The following is a 10,998-nucleotide window of genomic DNA, read 5'->3' as shown; positions in this document are numbered from 1 at the left end:
AATAAAGGTTTTTATTTTAAAAAATATACATATGTATAGTGTAAATTCTCAGACGCACAGTATTGTGCATTTATTTAAAATAAATAAATAAATAAAAATGTCTGAACTTGGTATCTCCGACCGTCCGAACGCAAGTCGGTCGACGGTTAAGAGATTGCTTCCACATCCTTTTCTGACGTGGGCCCGCTTCATCTGTGCAAATTTGCAGAGCTAATATTTGACAAGAGTGCTGTCCACGATGCTCCAAATAAAACGGGAGAAATTCTCCGGACACTCGCCATATCTGCCGTGCTCCAATTACCGTGACGGACAACGTCGCATGAGCAAAGGATTAACGAGACGACATGAAGATCTGCCTGCTTTTCGTTGTATGCCTAGTGGCAATACATGTAAGTCCATAATTTCAGTCTACTTCTGTCAAAATTTTGTACAAATATAAATTCCATTTGAACTCGCACCAAAACTTAAATTGTACAACACCTTAAGGTTCTTATTTTCTAATCTTTTTTGTGGCTTTTTAACCGCCGCGCTGGGGTGTTCTAACCAAAACGTAGTTGATTTTTTTATATTTATTTACAATTTTTAAAAACCTGTTAGGGTTATATTAGAAATTTTATATTGTCTAGTCATTTTATGTCTCGTCTAGTCTAGTTAGTTCAGTCATCATGTGCTTTTTCAGATTGATTTTAAATTTGTCTCCAGTAAAAGTTTTCAAGTAGTAAGGTAAGTCGTTGTAGCGTTTAAGTTCATTATGTAGTATTTTTGACTGTCCTGTGTTTGTCTTTGCTTTTTCAATATGATAGTGTTGTTGTTGTCTGGTGTAATATTTGTGTATGTCAGCATTTTTGACTAATATTATGTCGTCGTCTTGTATGTTTCCCAGTGTTATTTTGTGCACAATTTTTAAGGTCTCAATTTTAGTCAAGTAGTTTACGTCAAACTGGTGTGTTTTTTTGTACAGTTCTGTCGTAGAGGTCAGGTAGGGTAGGTTGTATGTTAGTTTAAGAATTTTATTTTGTTGTCTTTGTATTATTGTTATGTCAGTCTTGTTACCAGTTCCCCAGAAGGCGATCACGTAACTCAATTGACTTTTGACATAGGCTTCGTGCATCATAATTTTTTCCTTTCTCGGTATAAAATCTTTAATTTTGTAGAAGAGGCTATGTAGTGATGCCATTACTTTAGTGGGTCCGTCTATGTGTTTTGTCCGTTTTACACATTGCCTCCCTGTTATATGGCTCACAAAAAAAAACAGTCAAAATGCAACGAGGTAGTGTTTGTCAGATTAGAAATTAGTTTTTTTAAATACAGAAGACCCTTTTGGTATTTCAAAAAAGTAGACTTGTTGATTTATACCCTTAAAGCCAATTAATTTTATTTGCTGATAAACAGCACGGTTGATCTTGCAAAGGCATTTTATTTATTTATTTATGACAGAATACAAGGTTTTAAAACTTGACACATTACGTTACATGTTACATATTTTATTTGTACGAAATATTCCCAATCAGCAAAAGTGCTGGTATGAGGGGATTTTATATACTATAACACAATATTTTAAATAAAAATTCGATAAAATAACATCACAAATCGCTCGTCACACGGGTTGTAAGAACTGATTTATTTAGGTGTTTTTTACGTACGTACATGTTTTGTATATTTTTTAGATCATTAGAAAGTGAATTGTAAAAATTGATTGCTGTATACAAGAAACTGTTTTTTTTTCTGTTGGTCCTAGGTTTTTCGCAAGTTGAATAATTTAATGCTCTTGTAATTATTTTATGTATGTTGTAGTTAAAATTAAACCATGACAGTTAGAATCTGGAAATTCAGGCGACAGGAGTGCCAATTTGAATTAATTTTGCAAATTACTCCCCGGTGGGGAGTAAACCACCTGGGTTTATTGAGTGGCACCCCACCCCAGTCAGAAATGTCCAAAATTTCGATTTTATACCGGTGAAAAATTTTAGCACGAAAACAGCACGCTGAATCTAGAAATAGCTTTTTACGTGTTTGTTCCAAATCTCACATCTCTACAATTTACCTTTCAAAAGTTTGAGTCTACCGACTAGTAGATGACGAGATAGTAGTAATGGACAAAATGACTCGCCTACAATCTGTATTGAATGCCGCAGCGAGACTTATTTTCGGAATATCTAAGTTTAGTCATATCACTCCACTACTTCGGGAACTACATTGGCTACGTTTTCCACAGAGGGTCGAATACAAACTCTGTTGGCTTATGTATAAGTCACTGCACAACTCGGCTCCGGAATATCTAAGGGAACTATGCATTCCAGATGAACTAGCTGACAGGCGTCTCACGCTTAGATCAGCTACGTCTACGGCGAGAGGAAAAGTTATTATACCTCTACGCAAACAGCGCACTAAATTTAGTGAACGCGCATTTGCGGTCGCAGGCCCTATGGCATGGAATGCTCTCCCAGCAGAGGTGCGAGGCTGTGAAAGTGAAGTGATGTTTCGGAAAAAACTTAAAACCCACTTGTTCTCTAAATCTTTTGAATAAATCCGTAGCACGTGACAACAAAATAAATTATTTTAATTAAATTACAAATTTAAAAGCTTCAATTAAATTAACTTAACAATAGAATCACCATGTAAAGCGCCCTTGAGGTATTTTTTATTACGAAAATTTAAGTTATCCATAATAAATAAATAAATAAAGATGTCTCAAACTTGTTTGGAGTCACTTGGGAAAACAAAAGCTTTGCTGAAACATTTGGTCAAAGTTGAAAAACATGCCTTCCTGACGTTGGGAGGAGGCTACCTAATATTCTTGTATCTGTGAAATGGCTTTTTCCTCATCATAACAAGATCACATTGTAGTGGTAAATAACTAAAGGCAGGATCCCCGGAATCGACCGCCTCCTTTGCTAACGAATCTTTTTTTGCAACTGAAAATACCACAATGGCACAATCTAACATACTCGTATAACAATGTTTTTTTGGACTCCTTTGACAAAAAAAGGAGAAATTGAGTTTCTACAAAACAAAATCATATTGTGAATTAAATTTAATGCATCTACATAACCTCATATAAAATACAATTTTGTAAGTGTCCTCGATAGATTAAACAAACTACTGTACCGTTTTACTGTGCTTTTTTACAAAATAATGAGCTTTGCGCTGGGCATGTTCAATTTAATCCGTAGAAAAAAGTTAGGAGCTTGAATTTTCATTTATTTACCTACCAGGGTAGCATTCAACGAGAATAGACTTACTTAAAAAATTAGATGATGTTACTTTTTGAGTATAAAAAAAGTTTTTTGTATTAATATTTACTAACAACATTAGTTTTTTGTGGATCCTAATCAAGCGTTTCCTAGTATGTGTAATAATTAAAAAAAGAAACCGCTGACAAGCTGGTTTCGGGGTTAAATGGGTTTCATTATTTTATTTTTAATATTTTCTGAACATTCATTAATAAAAATAAATTCAAAATACATATTAATCTTAATAAATCTCTTGGGTTTAAATTTGTTGCAACTGAGAGAGAAAACATCTTTGAGAAGGGAATATGGAAGTCTAGGCATTTACAGAGTGTATGACCTGTCATTGGCTGGTTTAAGTGGCCACTTTACACACTGTGTAACACTCACCATTCTGCCTATGTTTGTACATCCACATTTCCTCAACTCTTCCATCCGTTGATTTTGTGAAGTAAAAGAGCTGAAACCTTTGTCATGTCGGTGAGATTCATCTGGCTGAACCAATTCGCCTACTAGGCAATGCCCGAAAACCACTTTTCAATTTTTACACTTCTTCTTTTACCGGGTAGCTAATTAAACAATGTTTTGAATATGTCCAAATGCTTGGAGACTGACTGGATATCGGGAGTCAACACATCAATCAATCCAGTCATCGTCTACAAACATTTTGACAAACTCAAAATATTATAATCAAACCAAGTTGTGAATAGTTTTCAGGCGTTGCTTGGCATGTGAAATAATTCAATCCTTTGAATCTCTTCTACACTTACAAGGTTTCAGATTTTGAACATTAACAAACATCAACAAACAGAAGATTTGAAGGAATAAGAATAATTCAACTTTGGCAAAATGGTGAATGTTGCGTTGCGCAGTGTGTTTATTCAAGTGTCCAAATTTACGCACTTTGCAAAAACAATTCCCCAAATAAAATCGAATAAAGGTTTTATTAACTGTGATAATTTGTTTTGGAGAACAAAGCTGTTTAAATATTTATCTTGACTATCACAAGAAAATCTATAAATTATAAAACCAATTTGCACAGGTACTTCTAAAAGAGAATAACTTAGAATATATGAGGGTATTTGCGAACCCGGCAAAATCCATTTATTGTGTGCAAATCACAAAAAAAGATACAATACCAGCTTCAACATTTTCAGTATTACAAATTTTTATAATATTCAGGTAATATTTTATATGTTCTCGTAGCTAGCAATGAAATAAACATGATTAGGTCAAGAAACAATAGTGTGAAACAATAAATGACATAAACTAAGCATAACTATTTATTTATTTAAACGCACATACATTTATATATAAAGAATTGACATATATTTCACACAAAAGTAGCAAAAAATTGAAAATGAAGTAATAAGAAAAAGAAAATAAAAATATATAAAACTAATCTTACATATAGTACATGTATAAATATATTCCAGTAGAGACAACAGAAGTTTATTTTTTCCCATCGGTTATATTAAAAGAATCTTAAAATTAGAAGAATGTAGAAAAATAATAATTAAGCATAGATATAAGTTAATAAAAAGTATTCAATATTAAACAACATAGTATTATTCAAGTATTTAAATTTGGAGATAATAAATTAATACACTGCCTTTTAAAATTCGAAAGTGTTGTATTAAATCGGGGGCTTAGGGTCATAAGGGCGAAACTACAAAAAATGCTGTTTTGTGTTAAGTACTAATCTGATATCCAAACAAAATATCCTGTTAGTGACAAAAAGATGAAACTCATCCGATAAGTAATTACCTAGATCAATTTGTGTGAAACTACAAATGAAGCGTTTTGTTTAAAGTCAGAAGAATAAAACACCTTTTACATCATTTTGTTAATTTACTAATGTAAGCGCAAGTTAGGGTCATATAGACGAAAGCGTAGTTTCATATTGTTGTCTCTAAAACATGTTATGCTCTATTAACTGTGTTTTTTATTTTCTTTATTTGTTACCCTTAAAAGACAGTATTATTTCTTGAAAACTGTTTTATCATTTATCTCAAAACTGTGTTTTTGTAGTTTCGCCCTTATGACCCTTAACCCCCGAAATATATCTATATCATTTGCATATTCGTTTGCAAACACATGAATTCTCCTCATAGGCGAGTGTGCACTGTAGTTAGTTGTAGATACATTTATATAGAAGAGTTTATTTATTATTTTATATCCGGCCGGGCACTCGCAAGTCAATAAGTTTTAACAGTTCGGAACAGTCAAATATTGAATTTAATATTTTAAATAAAAATAACAAATCATTTAATTTTCTTCTAGTTTGTGATGTGAGTTAATTTAAATATTTATTTAAGTATGTATAATTAATATGTTCAACTGGAATACCTAATTTAAAATTAACGAAGCGTAAACATTTACGTTGAATTCTTTCGATATTATTTATATGCACTTTATAATATGGTGACCATATAACCGAGTTGTATTCAAGTTGGCTACGTACTAAAGCAACAAATAAAATTTTCATTACATAGACCAAGTCTATAATCGTTTGCAACAGAAATCCGAGAGTTTTCATGCTTTTATGAGTATGCTCTGTCTATGTTTAATGAAGTTTTATTTTTCATCAATTATAATACCAAGATCAGTCATTTCAATCAATCGCTCTAAATTTATAGAATTTATAGAGTAGTTGAAAGCAATTTAGTTCTTATTTCGGCAAAAAGTAAAAACTTTGCATTTGTCAACATTATTTTATTTTATTTTATTTATTTCGAATACAAACAGATGTATAGGTTAAATGAATATTTTAAAAAAAAACTATACAAAATGTATACATAGTAGGGCCTGCCATCCAATTATATGTATTCACTAAATAATACTGTGATAAAGCGACGACAGCTTGAAGTTTAAACTATATAAATGATAAATTTACTATATATTAAAATAGGATAAATATGGACAAAACAAGGAGATGGTGGAAAGGAAAAGAAGGAAATTGATAAGGAGTGGTAAAGGATGATTGAAGGAAAGTGAGAGTGGAAAATTGCATTTGATTTAATGATTAAATGAATTATGAATGAAGAGCATGAATCAAGCCTATTAATTCTCTTCTGTACATATTGTATGGAGTGTTAAATATATCAAGACTATTAATTTTTTTTAAATGTTTCACATATACGAGGGATCGTAGAATGTTTCCGATGATTAGTTTTAAATTTACGAATATAGAAAATATCAGAGAGTCTAGTCGGCCTGGAGGGGACACGGTAAGCAAGTAGATTAATGAGTTCCGGAGAATCGAATTTATTATTGACAATTTTATAAATCAGGATCTGATCAAACATATCTCTTCTGTGTTAAGGAATAAATTGTTCTTTTCACACCATACATTCAAACACTTTAAGTTAGATTGCAGATTTTCGCAATAACCTATGTTTGTTACCTCTCGATAAATTTAAATATCATCAGCAAACAGCAAAACTTCAGCATCTCGGAAACATGATGTTATGTCGTTTATGAAAATCAAAAACAATATAGGACCCAGATGACTGCCTTGCGGAAGACCGCTGGTTGCACAGAAGCAATCAAAAAATGTTTTTTTAATTTAACTTAACCATGTTGATTAAATGGACAATCACAAACTCACTTACAGTTAATGAAAAAAACTGCAATATTATCAATTTTGACTCTAGAAAAAACATATGCTTACATAAACAAAAAACGAGTAGTTGAAATTGAACATGTAAAATATTTAGGACTAACAATAGACAGATAATCAACATGGACAACTCGCATCTTATGTTTGTTGCAGTAAAATGTATTTATTAATCAAATTGAAAACATTCAAAAGAAATTTATAGGGAGCCTGGAATATCGTTTTGGCAACATTGAAAATGATTACGGCGCATCTTTGATCAATTTTAATATAGAATCACTACAAAAAAGGCGCCTTACATGTGATTTAATTTTTCTCTTCAAAATTCTCAATAATATAGTTGATTCGCCGTATCTTTTACAAAATATTGGTTTCCGTTGTCCTCTTCGCTATACCAGATTAAATTCCCTTTTTTATGTACCAACTTGTAAAAACAATTATACCTCGAATTCATTCGTTAGACGTACCTGTAGAAATTATAACGGACTCAGTATTGATGTAGACATTTTTAACTGCACGTTGCATTTGTACAGAAAATTTCTTCATGGGGTCGATTATTTGGGATAGTTGCTGAATGTGCATCTTGAGTGGTTTATGCTATGTATATGTGCCGCATGTAATTTATATGTTTGAGTATGTTTTATATGTGCGTGTGCGTGGATGGCTCGGAGTGTACATTCGGTATTTTTATTTATTTTAATTTATTACCTCCATGGAAAACGCAAATGTCAACAATTATTCTTTTCTCACTTGAAATTCTTATTTATTTATATTTTTTTTGTCACATTTAATGTTTATATCTTTTGCATAATTTATAAAAACTTAATTGGTCTTTTTATGTTAAAAAATTGTTGTTTTTAATACTTATTATGTATGACTGTATGTTTTCTGAATAAAATAAAATAAAATAAAAATTAAAATAAATGTCGTTAATAAATATAAGAAAAAGTAGAGGTCCGAGGTTTGATCCTTGTTGAATACCTGAGGTTACAAAATAGGTATCACCACAAAATCCACTAATTACTACGATCTGTGATATCTGTGTGAGATATGAGGGTACTACTTGCAAACCCGGCAAAATCTAAAATTAAAGTGAGATATTAATTTTAACTTATTCAGAATACAATTTTTTTCAATAATTTTGTCAGTTAAAAATACAGCCTAATTTGTAAGACTTGACTTTTAAATTATCGGCTTTGTTGCAAACATGGCAACCTCTACATGAGTATTGCAAAGTTGGTGATGTATAAAATTTAATTTATTATTTCATCACTGTTTCTTGGCATAATCATGGGTATGTCATCACCGCTTACGTATAAAATATTTACTGATTATAATAAAAAATTTAAGTTTAAAAAAAAGTTAAGTATTGTATCAGTTTTTTGTGATTTGCTCAAAATAAAGAAAGTGTCTACGATATGCAAGAAAAGCGATTTGCCTATGAATGTTGATAAATCGAAAGTGATGGTTTTTGGAAGGGATGAAAATATAACTAAATGTGAGATCAGTGCGAACGGAGATATTCTGAATCAGGTAGAAGAATTTGTGTACCTGGGAAGCATGTTTACTAGGGATGGAAAGACCGAGAAAGATATTGAAAGGAGGTTGAGTGCCGGGAACAGGGTGAACGGTGCACTGAAATCTACTTTGGCAAACAAATGTTTATCGCAGGAGGCTAAACTAGCAGTTCACAACGGAGTTCTAGTGCCAACTCTAATGTATGGGAGCGAGTAGGGAATCGGAAAAATGATGATGAAAGTAGGTTGAATGCTGTCGAAATGCGATCTCTCAGGCAAATGTGTGGTAAAACGATGTATGATAGGTGCACAAATATCAAGATCCGTGAAGTGTGTAAGGCTGAGATATGCATTATCGACAGAATCAAGAAAGGGGTGCTGCGTTGGTTTGGACATGTAGAGCAAATGGACAGCAAAAGAACGGCTTAAAGGATCTACGATGCGTATGTTGATGGATGCAGAAAACGAGGAAGACCGAAAAAGATACTGCACGATCAAGTCCATCAAATACTTGAAGATGGACATGTCAAAAGTAGGAATAATCGGCGTGCGTACATGAGAAAATGTATGAATGTAGAGAATGTAGAAAGCGAGGTCTGTATGCCAGGATAGAGTATTATAGCTGCTTCAAACCTTTAACTGCATTTCTTTAGCTTATTTAAAAAATATATATATAAATAAATATATATTTAAATATGATTATATATTTATTTTTTTTAAAAACCAACTTAACTTTTAAACACAGTTCTATATTTTGTTACTTTATATTGTATTTTTTAAAATTTATGTTGTTAATACACTCATCTTTTTATTCTTTATTATTATACCAACTATACTTCTTAACACTGTTCCTATCTTTTATTTCTTTGTATTGTATTTTTTTTTAAATTTATGTTGTTTATATATTCATCTTCTTTTTTTTTATACCAACTTTACTTCTAAACACTGTACTATCTTTTGTTGCTTTATATTGTATTTTTTTAATTTAATGTTGTTTATATACTTATATTTTATTTAACTTTTATGTATGTTAAAGCCTTATGGGCGTGAAAAAATAATAAAAAAATAATAATTTTTGAAGAACCCTCATATCTCACACAGAGATCACAGATCGTAGTAATTAGTGGATTTTCTGGTGGTACCTATAAAGTCACTTCAGGTATTCAACAAGGATCGAACCTTGGACCTCTACTTTTTCTGATATTTATTAACGACATTGCAACAAACATTAACTTTTCTAAATTCCTTTTATAATGTGAAAATATTATTAAATCATAAAAAACATTTTTTTTCTCATGTAATAGATTTTTAATTTTGGTTTTAAAGGTGAGTTTAGTGCAGTTAAATATGTCTATGTTATTGAAAATTATATTATAATTAGGCGTCAAACGAATTAGAGGAGAGTTCTGTGCATAGTTGGTGCGAACTGTAGGTACATGGAAAAGAGATAAATTCGTGTGACGGGTGCGGTAGCCAGGTACATTAAGGGCCTAATCAGAAACCAGAACAGGACTATCAGAACAGTAAAATATGTAGAACCACGATATGTAAAATATTATATATTTTTTTTTTTTAAGTTTATTAGAAACAAGCATGTTAGTTCTTTGTTGTTGTTTAGCATGATTTTTTGTTTTGCAGGGTATCAGCGCACGCGCTGTTCCATGTGGATCACCGCCGCCATGCAAGGGTGGCTCATCAAGCGCTGCTAGCGCAAGCAGTGCAGCCAGCTCTTCTGGAAAGAGTTCAGCTGCGGCAGCCAGCTCAGCAAGCAGCTCGTCAAACAAGAGCGCAAGCTCCGCAAGCGCGAGCAGTTCTAGCTCCGCAAGCAACAAAGGATGCGGAAAGGGCGGCGCGTCGAGCGCAAGTAGCGCAGCTAGTGCCGCTAGCTCTGCCTCATCAGCTTCTAAGCAGAGCTCTTCTTCGAGCTCATCTTCTTCAAGCAGCTCTTCTTCATCATCCAAAGACTCCAGCAGCGCAAGTAGCGCTTCCAGCGCATCTAGTTCTTCCGCAAACAAGGGATGTGGAACAAAGAACGGTGCTTCTAGCGCAAGCAGCGCAGCTAGTGCTGCAAGCAGTGGAAAGAGTGCCAGCAGTGCAAGCAGCGCAGCTAGTGCGTCAAGCTCTTCAGCCAGTAAGGGATGCGAATCAAAGAAAAATGCATCCAGTGCAAGCAGCGCATCAAGTGCATCCAGCTCAAGCAAGAACGCAAGCAGCGCAAGCAGCGCAGCTAGTGCTGCAAGCAGTGGAAAGAGTGCCAGCAGTGCAAGCAGCGCAGCTAGTGCATCAAGCTCTTCAGCCAACAAGGGATGCGAATCAATGAAAAATGCATCCAGTGCAAGCAGCGCATCAAGTGCATCCAGCTCAAGCAAGAACGCAAGCAGCGCAAGCAGCGCAGCTAGTGCCGCAAGCAGTAGCAAGAGTGCCAGCAGTGCAAGCAGCGCAGCTAGTGCATCAAGCTCTTCAGCCAACAAGGGATGCGAATCAAAGAAAAATGCATCCAGTGCAAGCAGCGCATCAAGTGCATCCAGCTCAAGCAAGAACGCAAGCAGCGCAAGCAGCGCAAGCAGCGCAGCTAGTGCATCAAGTTCTTCAGCCAACAAGGGATGCGAATCAAATAAAAATGCATCCAGTA

General features: G+C 33.5%; 1 protein-coding gene across 1 annotated transcript; it reads left to right on the top strand.

Moving 5' to 3' along the window:
- Positions 1-344: 344 nt before the first annotated feature.
- LOC148271496 (uncharacterized) lies at positions 345-10,993 on the top strand (the record flags this gene model as incomplete). Its single annotated transcript, XM_088241322.1, has 2 exons — positions 345-389; positions 10,005-10,993. Coding segments are annotated over exons 1-2 (1,034 nt in total), but the record flags the coding sequence as incomplete, so codon positions are not given.
- Between the last annotated feature and the right edge of the window lie 5 nt (positions 10,994-10,998).

This window comes from Micrasema longulum, unplaced genomic scaffold (assembly GCF_059751315.1).
Source record: "Micrasema longulum isolate JH-2025_06_02 unplaced genomic scaffold, ASM5975131v1 h1tg002834l, whole genome shotgun sequence".
In the NCBI taxonomy this organism is placed as follows: domain Eukaryota; kingdom Metazoa; phylum Arthropoda; class Insecta; order Trichoptera; family Brachycentridae; genus Micrasema; species Micrasema longulum.
This window is presented reverse-complemented; position numbering and strand designations above follow the sequence as displayed.